The 20,530-nt window shown below is 38.7% G+C and overlaps 1 protein-coding gene across 10 annotated transcripts in view; it reads right to left on the bottom strand.

Moving 5' to 3' along the window:
• The window catches only part of LOC139995526 (uncharacterized), a 261,227-nt gene that overhangs the window by 170,587 nt on the left and 70,110 nt on the right, over positions 1-20,530 (bottom strand). For 8 of the 10 annotated variants that reach the window (XM_072019115.1, XM_072019116.1, XM_072019111.1 and 5 more), the window contains exons 9-16: positions 17,117-17,436; positions 15,978-16,536; positions 14,928-15,352; positions 14,387-14,516; positions 13,833-14,285; positions 13,145-13,315; positions 11,543-11,680; positions 9,889-9,994 (exon numbers count right to left, since the gene is read on the bottom strand). In XM_072019115.1, coding sequence (XP_071875216.1) covers positions 9,889-9,994; positions 11,543-11,680; positions 13,145-13,315; positions 13,833-14,285; positions 14,387-14,516; positions 14,928-15,352; positions 15,978-16,536; positions 17,117-17,436 — 2,302 coding nt within the window. The remainder of the gene's footprint in view (positions 1-9,888; positions 9,995-11,542; positions 11,681-13,144; positions 13,316-13,832; positions 14,286-14,386; positions 14,517-14,927; positions 15,353-15,977; positions 16,537-17,116; positions 17,437-20,530) is intronic. The other 2 variants (XM_072019112.1, XM_072019119.1) reach the window with 2 other exon arrangements.

Raw genomic sequence — 20,530 nt, 5'->3', positions numbered from 1 at the left:
ACATGCATGAATATGCAAGCAGCTCGCATGGCTTCGATGACCTGTTTCTTCGATACTTTCCTTCGATACTTTCTTCCTCGAGACAACGCTGCGCCCTTAAAAATATGTAGAAACGACTTCGATGGATGATTCAACCGACTGATACCGTTTTAAACGGTGCGCTCCGATTTAAGAACTTTCACTTTTACGAGCCCACGAACCTTCCACTTATATTTCCATAGATCTCTCTGTCTAGAACGAGAGAAGAGCGTCGCTCTATATTTACGATGTTTCGAATCTGCGATCTGAAGTTTGAAAATTTCAGGTTTTAAGGCGCGGAATTGTAAGATTTCGAGATTCGCGACTGTAAGTTTCAAGTCGTAACTTTCGATGGTTACTATACGACGCCGTTGAAACGATACGAAATAGAGTTATAAAAAAAGTTCTTGTGTTCGTTTTCTCCAGTAAGAATGGATCGAAAAATCGTAAAAATGTCCTGGCATTTATGCTTTCCCCGACATGACGGTAATTAGGACATTTTCCACTCTCTATAACATCCGGAATGTTTTCCAGTCTAACGCGTGCCATTCGAGCGATTTCGAATGAAATAACAGTTAAGATAGATAATTATCGAACTAATTGCATACTTTCTTCTAGATAATTGCGTAGGTACGAGTTTTGTATCGCCTCCGTATGACACCACAGCAAAAAAAAAAAAAAAAAAAAAAAAAAAAAAGAATTCTTGGATTGTACCATTTCGCCATTGTATTAATTGCAATCGTTTAGCTGCCAACCCAATATCTACAGTTAAGAGGCTTGGCTTGTGTCGAGATCAAAGCCAGATCGAAGAAGCCGGTAACTCCTCCAAGCAAATAATAAACTCGATCGATAAAATAATTTATGGAATTAATTTCCAAAATGGACCGACCGAGTTCCAAAGCCACGCGCTACGATAAATTCACATCAAGGTGTAACGATAAATCTGTTCCTCTTGCACAAGAGGAATAAAGAAACGTTACGAATGAAAGTCAGTGGAAAATAAAAGACGAGTGAAAAAGAAGCGTAAGACGTGGAAGATCGAGGCCGTGGAAATCGTAAGTTATTAACAACATAACATCCAGATACGATTCCTTAATTACCGGCTTCTAATCAATTTTTGATGTCGCTACACACGACCTATCGCTCAGGTCATGCTCCATTGCACCGTGATCCTTGCTTTCGTTCAATTAAATACGAGTACTTGTTGTCCGCGAAGTGTCTTCCTATAATACAAAAGTAATAAATTATTCGGTGAAAGCCGATCGAATTCCCCTTTCTGTTCGGCGTGGTAACCGTGACCGAGACACTCGAGTAATTACTGTCCCATAAAAAGAAGCAAGAATTGGAAGAAAGTGAATAGTAAAGGCGAAAGGAGCACGGTATTAGGAATTACCGTAGACGATTCGCGCAACAGGTGTGATCAACGATGATCGATGGCCTAATGACGGTTAACGAGCGACCAAACGAATGTTTTACGGACCACGGTCATCTAAACGTTGAAACAAGGTCCAACGAGAAACAAAGTGTTTCGTAGTAATGAGAATTTCTCGAAACGAAATAAAACCGAGCTGACGTTAGAAGAAACAGCGAAGACCGATCGATTCTTTGAAAGTTAACGATTTTCAAAAGATTAATTGCCCGTTTCGCGAACTAAATTGCGAACGTATAAAATTATTCTGCGTGCGAACATACGAATAAAACGCGTTACAACGTGCTAATCAGACTGTGGACATACGAAATATCCACGGAGCTCGAACGAGAAGTTTCTCTCTATGACCTCGATACCGTTCATTTTTCTAGATACAATAATAACCGTTAGAAATAAAAATTTCAACGGTTATCCCGTGATGTAGCAATAGACTGCGATAGTACAGCGATAAGCGAATGAAAGAAGATTTAAAATCTATAGATAAGATATCTAAACATACATATATGATTATGATAATGGACAAATAGCATACAATTTCGAAGTCACGCTACACGTTACAGAAAGTTGGACATTTAAGAAAACACTAATCTACGTAAGTAGGATAAAAAAATTCAACCAGAAGAAACCTAACAATTAGTCGGCAAAGATCCAAGAGTGGAGCGTCTAATTCGCATAATCATCAACAATCCATGACGATGCCAATAAAAATAGCTCGAAGGCCTTTACGTTTTTCAATCTACATTCGCGGCATCGTACTACGATCCGCGTACAACGCCACGGGTTCCTACCACGCCCGATAAAAACGTAATGCGATTTCTAGGCTACGAAGGAAAATCTCGAGCCGGCTTTTTCACGGTTTTCTCGGAAAAAACAACTTTCACTTTGTCACGGTTGGTTTACAAAAACAGCTACGCGGTGGACTACAGTTATCAAGTGAAATCTCGAATTCCGAGCCGTCGTCAAAACGGGTCGAGAACTGCTATGTAACCTTTGAAAACAAAGAGAAAAAGTTTCCACTTTTTCAGCGTTTTATGATATCGTCGGAATTAGTCCGTGAATTTTACGCGACAGACAAATAGAAGAATATGCTATCCTCGAACATAAAACACAGAATCTAAATTCGTAAAAGAAAATGACACTGTCGTTAAAGCGACTTTCGTATCCGCGATTCCTAGGTACAAGAGCCAAACACCATCAATCATGTTCAGCCGGTAAATCAATCCATTGGCATCGAGCAACTAAACCGCTTAAAAATTCAAACGAAACGTAATTATTATTTTCATATTGCAGGATGTTCCGGGAACTATGGCATCGATCTCCTTTAAATTTCTCATTCCCACGAGCGCGCTATAAAAACGTTCGGACCTCGTTATAAAGAAATTTCGCGTGACTGGCAATCAGCAGGATCCGTGTATCCTGTCACGGATATTATTATGGCAACAAGCTCGTTGACAAATGCTGAAAATGGCAGGAAGAGCGTGTCGGTGCGCGTGTGCGAGCTCGCACGAGGAGCAACAGGGGCGAGACGCTCGGGAAAACACTGTCGATGGAAAGCAATGAATTTCACACTGACCTACAGGAAATGACGGCGAATGTGCGGAATAATTGTGGCGTACGTGGTATCGTGTATTACACGTAATATACGTCCCGCGTTATCACGGTCGAACGATTACGTTCAGTAGAGCAGAAATTGGTGGACGAGTGTACGGTACGTCTTTCTTCCTGCGACCGTCTCCTCCCATTTTTCTTTCCCTTGTTTTCTTTTGTTTTGTTTTTTTTTTTTCGATCGCCTTCGGATCGTCTTTGACAAAGTGGAACGTCAAATTTCGAAGAATCATCGAGCAGAGTGCAATCTGCGTAATTTTCTGGCCGTTAGCTGGAATTAGCCTAAAGGAACGATCAGGATGGTCGAACGGATAGCCTTCGGCCAACGTTTCTGGAGGAAGCAATTAATCTTGAGAATCGAACGCTTGCCACATTAGTCCGACATTATTATTATTTCAGAACCGTACGGCTGATAAGAGCGAACGAATTATCGTGGTAAATGTTCTGCCGCGGGTAAGTCTTTCGCTGCAGATGTAAATCTAAATGAAAAGTTGGATTTCTTAACTACATGAATATGTAGCGACAGGTGAAACGCGACGAGTCACGTTTTCTGTTCTTTGCGCAGCTATTTTAACATTCGTAACGCTCTCCACTAGTTCCGTATTATTAAGACCGTGTTTTTATGCAGTTTCAGAATCAAACGCTTTTTTCATCCCCCTTGGAAATTGCGAAGCGAGATACGTTAATTATTTCCGTCGGATTTTTCTTACAAGGCTTCGTCGATCGATCACTCTTTTCCGGTTAACGTTTTTTTTTTTTTCTTTTTCCGAGTAATCGCTTTTTTACTTGAAATACGACTATAAATTCTCATGACTGATGATCGAACTACAGAAAAAAAAGATATACCTATACATTATAAACACTTTAACGTATGTTTATCGTTGAATTTATTGTCCATCGTAGATAAATAACAAATAAAACGATTCGCCACAGTAGCCTACCATCAAACTATATACCTCACAAGTAAACCATAAGTGATTTTCTTTCAACTACGCAAAACTACGTACTGTAACTAACATAAAGTCCGTAACTACGCCACTGAAACTCGCTGTAAACAGTACCTGTGCTCATAATCGTTCGCTAAAACCATAAAACGATCGAGCTTATCCATCGAAAATAGCGCAACATAGATCTCTAACTGTTACATCGGTTTCATGGCCAGCGAGAACGATCATCGTAGAACCTGGTGAATAGTAAACGTTCAGACGATTTGTAAGATAGTTTCCAACGAAACAGGACCAAGAAAGATACGTATTATTACTACTTTCTCTGATCGTGTTTGCCAATTTATCACGTTAGTTACTGTCGGTATCGCGAGTACTTACTCACGTACGTCTTAATGATTAATTAGCGCCCTCTGCCACGAACGATTTCGAAACTCATATAATCCCGACCACACGTCTCAATCCATAGCTCGAGAATAATTTATTCGTAGACCGCTCCTGTGATCTACCGCGAACGCTTTCGTTCGAATCTATCGCGCGCACGCTCCGTTCGTAATTTACATAATTCGATCTTTTTAATTGGCTGACAGTCGTCTTCCGTAGAAGGTCAAAGTATCAATTCAACGTAAAAGTTACCTTTTCACTTCAACAAACGTTTCAAGGTAATTTAAAAAATGGAACGCGACGGTTCTACCGATCATCGTGTTCCTTTCCTTCGTTACAAAATACATTGATAACGCGATCAAATCGAGCATCGCAACTACGTCGAGTAACATCCGCGGATACACCCACGTGTGCTCGTGCGAACAGCGTGTTATGAAAGCGACCACGTCGAAACAGGTCAACGTTAACGCGAGAATGAATGCAAGCTCGTTAATCAACTACCTTCTAAAGTTTCTATCGGAATAGGATCTTGGACAACGGAGAAACGGTTGCCGGACGATTGTGTTCCCGGGCTTTCTACTGTAATTCCTCGCTGAGCAACCGTTGCTCCGTGGCTACGTTCCAATAAAATTGAACGTTGCCCCATTAGCTTCCGCGGTTTGAAGCCGAAGATGAAAAAAAAAAAAAGAGAAACAGAGGAGAATGAAATTATAAAAGAAGTGATCGATAAATTCAAAGAACAAAGGGGAATTCCAGATTATGGAGTATTTGCCGATCGTTTAGATGTAATGAAAATACAAATCGATTACGTTAAGCTATTAATAAGGCTTGGCATTAGGCGATGACTTTGAACTAAAGACAAATCGCGCAACGCGTTTTGCTTCTCATCGATCCCGTTCAATTTTCGATGGATTGAAATTATTTTCTCGCCTTTTCAAATTTAGTTCGACAATGGACTCGTAAGAAATTATCTTCGTTCTTTCGTGTTTATCTTATTTAAATTTCTGCGCGTCGAATTCCTGCGAGTTTTAGATCTGGCTACCGACGAAAATTCAAGGTTGAAATCTTGTTTTGCAGAGGTAGGATTATGTCAGAAGCTCGCGGTAAAATTAACCGTGAATTCAACATCTTCTGGCGCGTCTATACGCATCACGAATTACGAACTACGTAACGAGTAGAAAATAATCGATAGTCTCGTGAGAGACATACGTACGTATCAATACGCCACTCCCGACTTTGGCTTTTCATTCTAATTAATTCGCTGAGCTTTTATTTAGCGAGAATTACTGGAAATTTTATTGCGAACCTATAAAATTCCCATAAAAAAAAAAAAAAAGAATACAAACTGATCATTTTGACTACTCTGACAATGTTAGATACATCGTCATCTTTGTAACAAAGCTAGTAAACCACTCTGTTCGTTTGGTTCGCTTAAGAAAGATTCAAGTTCATTGTAAATTTCTCTTTGTGAAGAGATAAGAGTACAAAAATGCGAAGACGAAAGAATCAGGCATTAATAACAAAAGCCATGCATGAACAGTGAACATAGATACAGATCGATAGATATTCGGAGAGTTCGCGTCATGCGATTCTCGTTTCGCGTCATCTCAGCCCGACGTCCGTCCTGACCCGCTTTTACGCGTCAATAAAATCGTTGCTAGCGAGACTGAAGCAGATCCAATGAAATTCGTCGTTGGATCACAAAATCGAATAACAGAGTTCAGTTGGTTCTGGCGAGACGACGAAAGGTATACGAGCAACCGATTTGACAGGTAACGGAACGCTGATGAAGAAGAATACCAGGTTATCTTCCGGGATGATGTCAGAGATCGAACGTTTCTACACCGAAACGTGGAAGAGTAGGTATGTTTACACGAGAGGATGAAAGCAAACCGACGTTCAAATATACGGTAAAAATTCGAATTAACGGTATACAGGGAAGATTCGAGAGAAGAAAAAACGCGATCAGAGATCGAGCGATGTTTCGTAACGTTCACCGAATAGCATCTTCAAATTTTGATAATTAAATTAAGTAGACAGCGCAATACGGATTCCTGCGAGTTAACTTTTGTTACTTTGCGAGATGAAATGATACGACGTTTAAAAAGGATTTACGGATGGAGGCTTCTAAATATACGAAAGATTACGTACAGATATCATCCGGCTGATCCTCCGCGATAATCTGCTGGTGCGCGTAACAGGTATCCGGTGCGTCTTTCCTGACACTGGTCTCCTCTTTTGCAAACACCATGATTTATTTTCCGAACGCGAGTCACGGTTTATTTTTCTCGAGAATCGCAGTTTTCTAATTCACCGTGCCAATTATGCTCGAGCTGCTAGAATAATCCAGCGTGTCCACGATTTCGCTTAGGAGTCCAAGACTCTTCTCCTTTTTATAGAGAAACGATCGCTGAAACCTCTAACTTTTTACTGTTATAGTAAACCGGTACTTCGACTCTCGCAACTTTGTTCCAGCGAATCCGAAAGTAACAAAGTTATACACCGAAAATACGCTTCTCTCATTCTCTATCCTAATCTTCGAGCTTCCAATCTCTGACTTTGCAGTTGCAATGAAAATTATCAAACGAACGTACGTATGTATCGATCCTTCGCGATACTAGGAATTTCCAAAGTAGCACAGGAGATGTCGAAAGAGTTCGAAAAGCGCGCTGCTTTGCGAAACGTCAAACAACGCGGCGCGTGGCGGATCAGCTGTTGGGTGGAAGAGAAGGCGAGCCACGAGAAGCAGAATAGACGCCGCGACTCGCGCCAGGAAAACCGAGCTACTGACCGGGTACACGCGGCCGACGATTCTTCGACAACACGAACACGAGCACGAGCACGGCCGAGTACCGGTTCGTGAAGTTCCGTCGGCTATATAGTGCTTCTTATAAGGTGAGACCCGAAGGTGTACCGATGCACTCGCGTCTTGCAACACTCCTACGCGAGTGCACCCACACGCGGATTATCGCGACCAAACAATCGACCGCGACCGGTCTAATCGTATTTCCCTTCAGGGTCGGTTTGATTCGCCGGTCGTGATAATCGTTTGTTAACTCGAAGGAAGAAGACTCGGCAGAGTTCAACGTTTGTTTAATGGACGGTGAACGGGACGAAGTCGGAGCTCTTCGCGCACGTTTCTGGGGTAATACGATTGGAAAGATCGGTGTCGGTTGAATACATTTCGATTTCAGGTGAACCGGCTTTAGAACTGATCTTTAAGGTAAAATGGACGAAGTTGTTCCATTTGTCGAGCAAGTTGCGACAGACTTATCGCAACTGTGACGCTGATACGCATGTTGAATCATTTTCGAGTCAACAGGATGTTTCTATCGATAAAACGTTTCTTGAAAAATTGCGAATTGTATCTTATTGTATTTAATAAAGCTATTCTTGGAAAATAGTACACAAATGAAATTTTATCCATCTATAATAACAAAGAAGAAAGATAAAGAAGGTATAGAAGATCGTATAGAATTGGATGTTTATCGATCTGATCGTGATCTGTATTATAGACCAAGCGTGTTATCACACATTCAATATTACAAAGCTAGTGCAATCTCAGCGAGATGTTCGTCATTTTAAACGGAAATCGTGTTAAGGCTGTATGCAACGTAATCGAAGTTACTACTTTGCCCCCCCCCCCCCCCCGCTTAAAAGCTACTTGTTCTAGCAATTAAGAAAATTGGTTCCGCTGCTACACGGAATACGTTTTTAGAGGTTTCATGCTGCAAGCAGATACATAAGTGCTGTAAAGACTACTTATTCGTCGATTTAATAGCATTCGGTTGTTTGATAATGTAGAGGCTTATTGTAATTAAGAGAAATGTATATATAATCGAGATGATTAAATTCCATAAGATTCCATAATTTTATTCGAAATCGTTCATAAATAATAAATATATTAACGAGAAGGTACCATTTGGTAAATTTATCCTACATATACTTCACGATCTGTTAAATATATTTAATATGCATAAAAAGCTCTATATCTTCGAGGCATTCTATCGTATGAATTAAAGAAACATTATTCAAACTATACAAATACCACCAAACTAGAGATAAGGGCATATAATCCGAATAATATTCACTGTAGGTGATAAAAGAAACAAAAGGATAATTAGTAGTAGGAAGCCACAACAAAGCAGTGTTTATTACATAATAGTTACAATATGAACGGTATACAAAAGTGAACTAAAAATCAAAATACTCTAAAGGTTTGTTACACTCGCATTTGCGTTCGTTGCAATAAATAAAAAATTAATAAGGAAGGTATTAATTAAAAATTAAATTATATAAACAAGCGAGAAAAATCCAATATTCGTGTTGTAAAAAAAAAATAGATACGTACAGTTTGCGTTTCCTCCAGCAATATTTCCTGCCCACCCCTCTTTTTTTTTTTTTTTTTGTTACCTATTCATTTTTAAGTTAAGTAGTAATTGTGACGTAACCCTTTCTTAGAAAAAGATTTCACATTATCGGAAGTTAACTAGTATTAGTATTAACTAATGTATTACTAGTAATATTGTCTCGCACCTTTCTACTATTTCAAAGGTGAAATTTAAAAATACATTTTACATTACGTAAAATGATATTTAAATTATTGTTAATTACCGGGGACATAATCCTCGGTCAAATTGAACATTAATGTGCAAATATAATTCGCTCTTTAGCATGCAGATGATCAACTTATAGTTCAGAAAAATTTACACGTGCATTTGTATCTTGATGCCATATAAGGATCGTTGTATCATACATTGCTTCTGTGCACAAGTCATCGTTTAAATATAATTAATTAACGATGTTTAAAGATCTTAATCTTTTCTATATGTACATTTAAGCAAACGTATCACAAGAATTCAAATATTAATTACATTATATTACGAACAGTTTGATTCACTCGTTATTCTTTACAATTTTTATTCTAAAATTAAGTACGAGATTTATTGATCAATTATAGTTACGGTTAGTATCAGTAACACTACTTCAAATGCATACGCTTCTCAGAAATACAGTTTCGAAGTATGTACATCGAAAGCAGAAATGCACATTTCTAACTTACTATAATACTTGCGTATCAGTCTTTGCAATTGCTTTACAATAATATTTACACAAGCTGCTTTATGAAACAACGCTTGAATCGAGTCGATTTAAAATTCTAATCGTTAAATCCATTCAGATTTTTCTGTTAATTGTCACTCTTATTTCGAAAATAAATTTCCTTCGATTATGTTTGAATACTATAAAAGATTTGAAAGAAACATTTTCAAACGTGTTCATGAAAAGATTCATCGCATGATACAAGTAAAAATATTTTATAACTTTTCTGCTGCTGTATGTTCCCTCTATGGGATATTAAATTCAAAGTCGTCTTTCGTCGTCAAAGAATAAAATAATAAAATTACGAAAGAAGCAAAAATACAAGTCCGCTCAGAGCAGTAACCAATACAGCGGCCATGTACGACAGCGAAATAGAAAATGATCGACGGTGAATTTGATTGTACTCACCACGAATTTGTTTCACGTATTTTTCGCTTCGGAACGAATTGCTGACGGACTCCAATAACGCGTGTAGACACCGCAGATTTTCGCTACACGCACATTCCACTTCGGACTACAACATAAAAACTTAAGTCAGTCTACGAATTCCATTGTCTTTAATTGGAAGTAAAAAGAATTACTCTAGCAACATTCCGTGAAATCAAATTCAGCTTTCGTTAACATTTCTACGTATATTCGGATAATAACAAAAAAAGAAGCGAGAAAGAATCCAAGCACAATGTTTTTACAGCGTTCATGCTAAAAATATTGCCTATTGCTCAAAATAATTAAAAGCCTGTGTGTAAAAAAAATTATAATTCGACACAGTTTCATGCATAGATAATTTATTAAAGGAATTAAGTATAGTACAAAACAGCTCTTCTTTCTTTTAATTATTTTAAGAATTCTTTTGATTATTTTAAGCAATATACATTGTTTATTCCCATCGCCATAGAAAATTTTATTCTAAATAAATCCACTTTTCCGATCTTTAAATTATTCGACATTATTAGCCACTCGATATAGGAAATCGTTTAAAAGTAGTAAAAATGCGACAATATACTTACGGCAAAATTAAAGTATACAAAATCTTAAGTACACTTTGTAAATCACCAATCAAAAGCAATTATTCATTCGCAATAACTCTCAGTGAATGTACTCTTGCAAAAGGCAACATGGAATCGCTCATGAAGCAATTCAGGGACATGTACAATAAGTTGGATATTTGTCAACATGATTTGTGAGTACGGGCTACACAAGCAGGATAAGGATAGAATAATAAACATGCAGGTGAACAGTATTAGTACAACCTCCTTTTCCTATTTTCCATTATTATTTGAATGACATTTATTGTTATCTATTATTTACTAATTTTATTCATGAGTAAAAGTTTCTTATTTACACACTGTATTATTTATTGTTAAAAGGTAATAATAGAATAGATCAGATGGACGATCAGGAACACATAAAAAGAAAATTTTTATATTACAATTTTATTTATATTTATACAATGATTGCCAATTTGTCCTTTCATGCCACTGTTTCGAAGCATCTACGTGTCAAGCAATCCCACATAATATGTCAAATATACATATATTTTAACTTTCCTTTAAAAAAATACATATAAATTATTTATATAGTATAAATAATAAGAAAAATCATATCTATCAAGAGACCTCCGTCAAGAAATAAATTTAAGCAGTAGCGTTTAGAAGTAAAAATAAAACTGTAAAATAAATACTTAGAAAGCAGAGAGCATCACGGTATTCAAATACACGACATTCCTCATACTCGTTAACTAAATTAAACGATTGAAAGGTCATCAAAAATACAAGAAAACGAAACGATATAATCTTTTGTCATGTAATGATGATTAAAACTGAAGGTGAGAAAAGCACACAAAGCACACAAGCAGAGAAATTAATTGTCCTTTTTTTTAATTGCGCCATTCAGTCATTAAGAGAAAGTATTTTATACGGGCGCATAGGCGCATGAAAAGAATACCGGTGGCAATAAACTTGTAATAAAGCCACGAAAAGAAACTTTGTATGCTACTTTGCAACTGTTTCAAATATTTAGGCCGAAATTGTACTATAAAGTACAAGCTGAATGAGTTACGTACGTTATCTTGCGGTATCGTGCCGTTGCACGACCTCGAGAATAAACTTTCAGCAAGTGATAACTGAGACTGCGACTTCTCGATTACGTTCCGTATATCCTCCACGTCACTGTCGCTGTCTTCCGTGGTATCGGTTATTTCCTGTAACAAATTTCAAATTTTTCTTAATTTTCTTGTATTACTCCCTTATACGCTGTAATATTCATTTTACTTTAAGATCAATCCATGTTAATTTATTAACGATAAAGTTCATTATTGTTATTTTGTAGATAATGGCTGTTATATTAATGAGTTTGGAAATTTTAAGAGCAATGGTAGCGTACTACTGGTTAATATGTATCGAAGTCAAGCATGGAAGCTAAACATTCTCTTTGTTTGCTATTGCCAGTGGCGCTCAAAACCCGTTTGAAGTCAAGGGCAAATTTTTGAAACACGGCTATCGTAGTTATCCGATTTATTGGTCGAGATAACGAACTGATCCTACTGTACACAGAAATGATTTTAACAACGCGATACGTATATCATATATGAAAATTAAATTCAATCGATATCTAATTTGATTTTATTTGCAACTGTTTGTAAATTTTTTTTAAAACTATAATATATTTTGAGCAATTATTACTGCATATGAAAAATATTTTCAACGTATATAAAAATTCAATAAACAATATATATATATATATATAAAATTTCATTCAGAGAAAGTGTAATTCGTAGAAATTTCTACTCGATATTTATCATTAAAATTCTGATCCAGATACCGGCTGCGAGACATTTCTAGCAGTGACTGTATATGTAATTACATCGTTTATCCTCGTTAAGATATCATCATCGCGAAGACGCGTTCGTCTCAAAGAAGACTTGATAAGACACGGAGAGATTCAACGGAGAAATGTGTTGTGCGAAAGAAAATTTCTTTTCGAGATAATGTTATACGTACATTGAATAGAAAGTACTATCCAATGATCATTATGTTTGAATTACCCTCGAGATGAAAAGAAAGATAACTCGTGAATAATTTATGCGTCTAGATGGAGTATATGCAAAAATTGAGTAAAGTATGCTCGAGCATATCTGGTGCGAGGTAACAATTCGGCGTAAGGTCAAGGCAAATATTAAAGTGATTTTGTGGTTGGACAGATAAAATTAAATTTTTATTTGCTGCAGAAGAATTACATTCGTTCTACGGCAATATACAAACGGCGATTCTTTATTTTTCCATAGAATGAAACACTATAACACAGAGGAAGAGCTATGACTAAACTACGACACCGGTATGCTTTCTGTCAAACAAAATTCCAGACATGATTTCATTGAGAAATAAAACAATAAATCGTTGTGCATTAAGGCAATTGATTAATCACACTAAGGATATATAAACTATATGGACATTTGGCGTGGATAACAGAAATTATTGTTCTATTCCTAATGTAACGATACCAATGTCGATTTTCATTATACAAATATTGACTCATATGCGATTCCATATACTGACCCATGTTATATACAAGATAATGGAAATCCGTATGCAAAGATATAGCAGATGTATTGTCACAGAAAGAATATGGACACTTGGTCAAGAAAGAATAATAGAATGGAACGTACATGATCCATATGACTTCTAGGCGGTGGAGAACTAGCGGGCATTGCGCTCATACTGGAGGCACAATCGGATTGACTATCAAGGAAGTTTCGGTAATCATCCCCAAAGTCCAATAATCTTCGTGCCGTTTCTACGTCTGGCGCTTCACTGTATGGCTCGCTCATATATTTCTCCTATTGAAAAGAGATCAGTTTAAGAATAGGTATTTGTTTATTTACTCCAATTATATGAATATCGACATAATTCTTCTAATTAAATAAATAGTTTCAAAAGAATTCAACGTTAGGAACTTGTCAGAAACTTGTTTGTTTGATACTAGTGTTCATTTCCACCTAATTATTAGTCTCAATCGTATAAAATAATTTCTCTAGTCTACTCTTTAGTAGTATCATTATAGTAACAATAATATTAAGCGAAATTTCCAAGAGATAAAAGTTAGATTTCCTAAAACTATCTTACCTATCAACGTACTCCATATCCTCGCTATCGATTTCAAAGAATTGCATAAAACTTTTATTTATTCACTTCTGGTCTTAATTATTGTCTGTTACATAAGAACCTAACTTTGTTAAAAGCGATACCAGGAAAAAGAAACATCAAAAAATTAATATCAAAACGAAAACAAAAAATAAAACAAAAAAGAAAAGAACAGGAATTTTGTTTCGTACGATTCCAGTTGGAACCAGTTACCTGATAATTATCCCAAGCTTGATCGGAGATCGAGTTATTTCCGAGGCTATTCATTTCGATGTCGCTATCGACGTTCAGTTGCTGATTGCACAGCTCCTTATTGCTTGGAACGGTATCGTAGTAGGCGAAGCAGCCTCGCGTATAGTTACGTTGTTCCTCACCCTCGGTCTCGGATGTGGAAGCCACCGAAGTACAGCAAGGTAACCTGAACGGCGGTGTCGGGTCGCTGGCGATCGTCCTCTCCGCCGAGAGTTGTTGATGAGCGGTGCACCCCGAGAAAGAGCCGGATTTTACCAGGGTAGTCAAACGACCGTGACAGTCTCTAGAAATGGTGCGCATCGCGCGATTTCCGCTCATTTTACGCGGTGAACGTTGCTGATTCGACGAGCTGCCATCGCTTCCCGCCGAATGATTCGCGGTCACACCTTCCGAACTGGAGTCACTTTTACGACCCTATGTAAACGGAAAAGCGAGAAAGAATGGAAACACGAGAAAACAATTTTAATAATATTGGCGTGCTCTTTTTTAGCTACGAGCAAGCAGCATCGTCTTACCAGGTTCTTCTTGCGCAACCTGCTCTTTTTCCTGCGCAACGAACTGTTTCGAACCACACGGCCGTCGTGGCAAATGATCGACTCCTCCAATAACGTGGACGTTGAGTTGTTGAACGATTTCCGTGATCCTCTGTAATTCAAATGAGGTGAAATTAAAATGTCTGCCAGTTCGATGAGGCAATAGGGTATCGAGGCAACGCGACGTCGCGGTTGTCGACACGCGATGGATTTGAATAATGCGCTCCCATGCGCATCGATTACACTATAAATCGATGTGTATACCTCGATGGTTCTAATTACACGCGCCGTCTCGAAAGCGAAAGATACTGTAACTTATTCGTTGAAGTAAATTGGAAACTTGAAAATTTGGAACGTCGAAATTAAAAATGATCTAAAAGCGAAAGTTTCGATTCAAAAATTTACATTTCTAATCTTTCTACGATCTATTCGTTCTAATTATAACCAATTCGCAATATTATTTCCACGATAAAAATTCGTTTCTAAAACGAGCAAACAAAGATAGGTAGAATTATCTACTTACGTTGCATCGAGGGACACGGATTTAGTGGGCGGAGTAGCGATTAACTGGTGGAGCGCAGTTTCGCTTATGGAGAACTGCGAAATCGGGTCATTGGTTTGGTTCAAATTCGAGTTGTTCCCGATCTGTGAGATACAAGATACGCTCCACGGTCTGGGCCCGTTGTGCTTCTGCTTCGAGCGCATCACGACTTTTGGCGTACTCGTGTCCAGTATCGGATGCGCCTCGTTGATCGGCGTTTTCTCAGCGTCGTCGAATATCTCTTGCGACACCGATTGAGACGTGCAACCCAATGCACCTTCGAATCTGCGATACGTCGCAACGCTACTCTGCAGATCCTCCGATGAAACCGACTGCCTCTCCCCATCGGATTCTTCCGTCGTATACTCGCCACTGGCATCGCAGCTATCCAACGGCTGTAATTCGCGCTGATTACAATTGTTACGAAACGTTATAATTCCCCCTTAGACCTCGTTACAACTGGCGCGCATGATCAGACTGACGATTCGGTTCCTTGACCGTTTTATATTTCTTTTATAATTCTTGTTTTCTTTTGCTCTTTACGTACTTTACTTTTCTTTTCTTTTCGGAATATTATTCTAGCTCTTTATTTAATTATCGCGTTTTCAATGTTTGTTTAAGAACGAACTATGGTGGAGTAAGATATTTCGAAAGCGGATATTATACTTGCGCGTTTTCTTTCAAATCGTTAATGTAACTCGATCGAATCCAAACGAGCATTTTAAAAACATCGATTAAGTAACTCATCGACGACAAAAGATCGAGATATCACGTGTCCATTCTTTCACATTGTTACGAAATATTCAATTTGCAAAGCGGAGGAAGCTTGGACATCGTGCGTGAATCGACGATTCCCAACGAAAAGCCAATTACGTTAAATTCAATTACATTAAATTCCAAAGAACGACCTTGTTGCCTTCCGATTAGCATGAAATAATCTTCTTCCCATTAAATAAAAGAACAAAAGAAAAAATCGTAAGAGGCAAACGTCGAGCTATTCACCCTATGACAATAACAATAATTACGACCTACCTGTGACGTGGATCGTCCGTCGTGGTTTTGTACAGAGTTCAGTTTCAACCATTCTTTGATCCTCGCGTATTTGGCGCGATGATTATTCGTTATACCCTCCTTATCATCGAGAATGAGCTGAGGGAATGTCTTCGTTGCACCGTTGCGCCTTTCCTCTCCGACTAATTTCTCTACTTCCTTAATGAGCCTTTGGATGCTCGTCTTGTCGTTTCTCGTTTCGTCGTCACTGTCTTTCTCGCAGCGAGACGACGCGTCGGTTTCGTTTGAAGTCTCGTTGACACCCTCCATGTTGGAAGTCTCTTTTACGGGCTTCGTTTCGCTCGTTTTCGCGTTTCCCTCGCTAGCTCGTGGTTGACTCTGCCCCTCGCCGAAGTCCAGACGCACCAGAACGTTGGTCTTGCGTTGCTCCGTCGTAACGTTATTCATCCGTGATGACGTGTACGTCCACTCTTCCTCCGACGAGTCCTCCGCTACGATCGCCGCCTCCTCGTTCTGCTCGGAGTCGGTGTCCAAGTGGCGGAAGTAGAAGGTCGCGCAATTCTTCGATTTCCTGTCGGACCTAATGCGAAACGACACGGATCAGTGGTGCGAAATTCTGATTATCTCTCGTCGTCTAAAAAGCTTAATAAAAGCCTTAACTTTTTACGTATTCTTTAAGAGGGCGATTAATATTGCGGTTGCTTTCGAGTACTTCGAACTTTGAATACTTTGATTATTCCGAATATTTTCAGTATTTTGAAATTTTTATGATTTTAATCGAACATCGTGATTAATTAGAAGTAGTAAGTGGTATCTAGGCAAATTTTGATAACGTACATCTGTGTTTTCTAAAAATACAGTATTTCGTAACTACTGAGTGTTTCGTAGAGATAAATCGGATTAACCCTTTGCACCCCGTTACTTTCCTTGCAACGAAACTTTTCATTATCGTCGAAGCTTCTTACGGAACATTCTTCAAAAAGTTTTCTCCAATTACCATACCGATTGCAAAACATTGGCAAGTGTGAACGATGAAAATGAATAAAAATACTAACGTGTTGATCAAACGGAACATTAACGCGAACTCTCTGAACGTATATTCGTGCACGTCAATTAGGCGTACACGCCCACGTGATAAAATCCTGATAAGGTGATCTTACGTGTTAAAAGAGGCGACCTCCTCAGTCGTTCTGCGACGTTTCACTGGCTCGTTAGCGGCTAAATTGCCGTTCGATTGTTCAGAGTTGCCTGGCTGGCCGTCGATCTGGTCGCAGCTCTCCTCGATGGCCGTCGAATTTGTCATCGGTACGGTGTCAGGTGTCGGTGGCATGTCGTACTCTTCGTCTTCGCTTACCGCACCTTCCTCGATGTCAGCTTCTTCGCCCTGATCGCCTAACGTGCTCGCGATTCGATTAACTTCTTGGAGATTATCCACTCCGTCGGACTTTGTGTCCATCACATAAACCGGACATAATTCATCCTGCAATCAGACGTTACGAAGTGTTCCTTTTTTTTTCTGTTTTTCACTATTTCAGTTGAGAAATTCCGTGGACATTTTAAGATTCAAAACTTTTGATCGCACTATGATAATCGGTAAGATTACACTAATCCGGATCATGCTGCGTTGTCGTAAAAACGCTTTTTTTTTTTTAGTAAAAATGTTCAATGTTTGAAATGTTCGATATAGAAGGAAACATAATCGACAGTGAGAATTGTACGTTCACATCACACCGCTGCGACTGACCGAGCGCGAGGCGCGTGCAGATTATCACGATAATTTTCTACGATAAGGAGTTAATTATCGATCAAGTCGCTAACTGGCGCACCAACGCAAACAACTGTCCGATCTCATCAAAATATCACGGTAGTAAACGAATAGAATGTTTCTACTTATGCTTGAGAGAAGGGCGACTTTCGAGAGTAATCGTACGTATAGATATATATCAAACGATTAATTTTTTGTTTCTTTCTGAGGCGTAAAAGAAATAATAAATATCACGCAACCTACATAATTAAACCTACATTTTTTCATTTGTACTTTAATGCAATAAATTTTATAATTATCCAGCATAAATCTACCTTTCTATCGTAATAAATATACCGTAATAAATTACTGCAAATCGATCAAAGTTTTAAAATATTTGAAATAGGAAATAAACCTTCCGACGACTCGATCGCGTTTCCTACAACAAGTTTTCAAAAAATGTCTTCCGCGTATCAGCATATCGAAACATAATAAAACGCATACGTGTCGAATACGCGTGTGTACGGTCCGCTGTATAATGGCGGCACATCGGCGTGTATACGTGCTCGTTTCGCGGCAGATTTCTTTCCACTTAACACACTCAGTGACGGTATGCGAACGCCATTCCGGTCATTATTATTTGTTGCTCGACAAAACGGATTCTCTCTCGTGCTCCATAAAATCGAGCGTGATGCAACCGTGAAAATTTCACGCTTCGAAGTGTTTCTCGCGTTACCTCGACCGATCGTATGCGCGCTTTCGTTCGTCGCTCGATTCCATTCGTACTTGACGAAATGGCAAAAACGTTTCGATCGATCAAAGAAAAACGAGAAACACACCGACGCCATTAAGATTTCAGGTTACAGCTATTTCCACTACGGAGAGGTTCTCGCTGTGACTATGAAAATAAAACAGGTAATTCGCTTCGTTAACTGATTTGCCTCTTGATACTTGTTTTTTTTTCTCTCTCTCTCTCTCTCTTTGCGAGTTGTTTCAGAAGCAAACATATGAGGGAAATACGAGTCGTTTTTGATACATGTCCGGTAACAGGGAAATGGTGGACTAGTTGGAAGGAGCAAAAAATATTTTCAAGATCAACTCCATTGGTTCGAGCGAAGAAAATAAAGACGGGTACGGTAACGTGACAAAATAATGGAATGTAATAACGTTCAATGTAACGACGTGGTAAGAAACTGGTTTCTTCTGTGTAGGAAACGCAGATGTTCGAAACGAACGAAAGAAAATAAATATATATGTACATTCGTTTCTGATTAGTCGAGAAGAGGGTTGATGCAATGGAAGCACGTTCCTCGGCGTCACGTACGCGTAATTACTCGTCAATTTCAATTTTATTTTATTTTGCCTCGTGAATATTTCAAAAGGTAAAAGGCCCCGCGTGCACTTTCTCTCGTCGAGTTCTCATTCCGCTCGCAGAGTAACGCGTTTGGAACAAGAAACACTTTTCGAGCTTCCTCGAGAGAAAAAAAAAATGAAGAGGAGAAAAAAAGAAATACCGTTCTCTCTTCCTATCGTCCACAAACTTCTTACTGAACAGTTTCTTCGAGTTATTCGGAGGACTTTAACGATACCTGTGCCAATTTCGTGTCACGAGACTCTGTCAATCAATGGAGGAAGGTTTAGTTAAAGAAACGATGCGAGGCGATAAATCCTCGTGAGTTTGACGCGCTTCGATTTGATTCAGGTGTTAATTAATGTACACGAAAACGAAAAGTCCGGCGTCGTAAATCAATTTCACCGTGCAACAAAGAGATGGAACGCCGCCGAACGCGTTCCACTCTGCGAACTATAGTGTTGCCAGGCGTACAAAAAGAGCTTGTTTCAACTGCTATCAACAAAATGGAACGATATAATTAGCAGCAGCAGCAGTAAAATAAAAAGAAGAGAATGTTGAACTTATATACGCGAAACTTTACCATTCCATTTAATTTTGTTATATCACATTAACAAAGAGATATAGTCTCGGTTAAAAAACTACAAAGCCATCTACTCCTAGGGAACAATTAATTCGCTCGAAACATCCAGATAAATCTCACAAATTGATTTCATCGACTAACAAAGAGATGCAACGAAAGGAACGCGGTGGAACCGCGCTTGAACCCGTGCCACGCACTATAATCACGTTGTGTCGTAGCTCGCGAACGATAGATCATTCACACTGGTAACGCACGTGTGACGAGTAACGTTGCACTGTGTACGCTTGATGCACTCGTGATGCCATCCACACACCAGAAAAACATCATCCATTTGTTTTTCCACCAACTTTCCCCGATAAACCTGAAAGATACGAGTACAAAAATTGAAATTACGAGAATGTTCGAAATAGAATGTTCGAAATAGACAAGGGGTAGATTGAGATAGAAGTTGCACACAGAGTGCAAGTTGACGTATACGAGGGACATCGACCACTTTTGTTCCGGGAACGAGACAATAGCAGCTAATAAGGATCAGGCTCATCTCCATATTCAGGTATCCGCCGTCTCGTAGATCTAAGCTATTTAATGGTTTTAGAGAGATGTTTCACAGTTTCAGACAACGAATTATGAGGCAGAGAGTGTTAGAAAATGACTGGGAAGGTGGATAATGATTCGTAGAAAAGGAAAGTCGAGTGCTACGTTGTAGAGTGGAAATGAAGTTAATACGTTTCCGAGTATGAAACAATTGCAGTTAATCTTCGAGATCTGCCGATTTTAATTCTGAAACCACTGAGGTGACGTTCGAATAATAATTAACGCGAAAGCTGGAGTTTTCTCTTTTGAGGATAATTCAACTTTCTTGTATGGAAGAGATCGTTCGATTGGAAATAAATAAA

This window comes from Bombus fervidus, chromosome 16 (assembly GCF_041682495.2).
Source record: "Bombus fervidus isolate BK054 chromosome 16, iyBomFerv1, whole genome shotgun sequence".
In the NCBI taxonomy this organism is placed as follows: domain Eukaryota; kingdom Metazoa; phylum Arthropoda; class Insecta; order Hymenoptera; family Apidae; genus Bombus; species Bombus fervidus.
The sequence above is the reverse complement of the archived record's forward strand: the minus strand, read 5'-3'. Positions and strand labels throughout refer to the sequence as shown.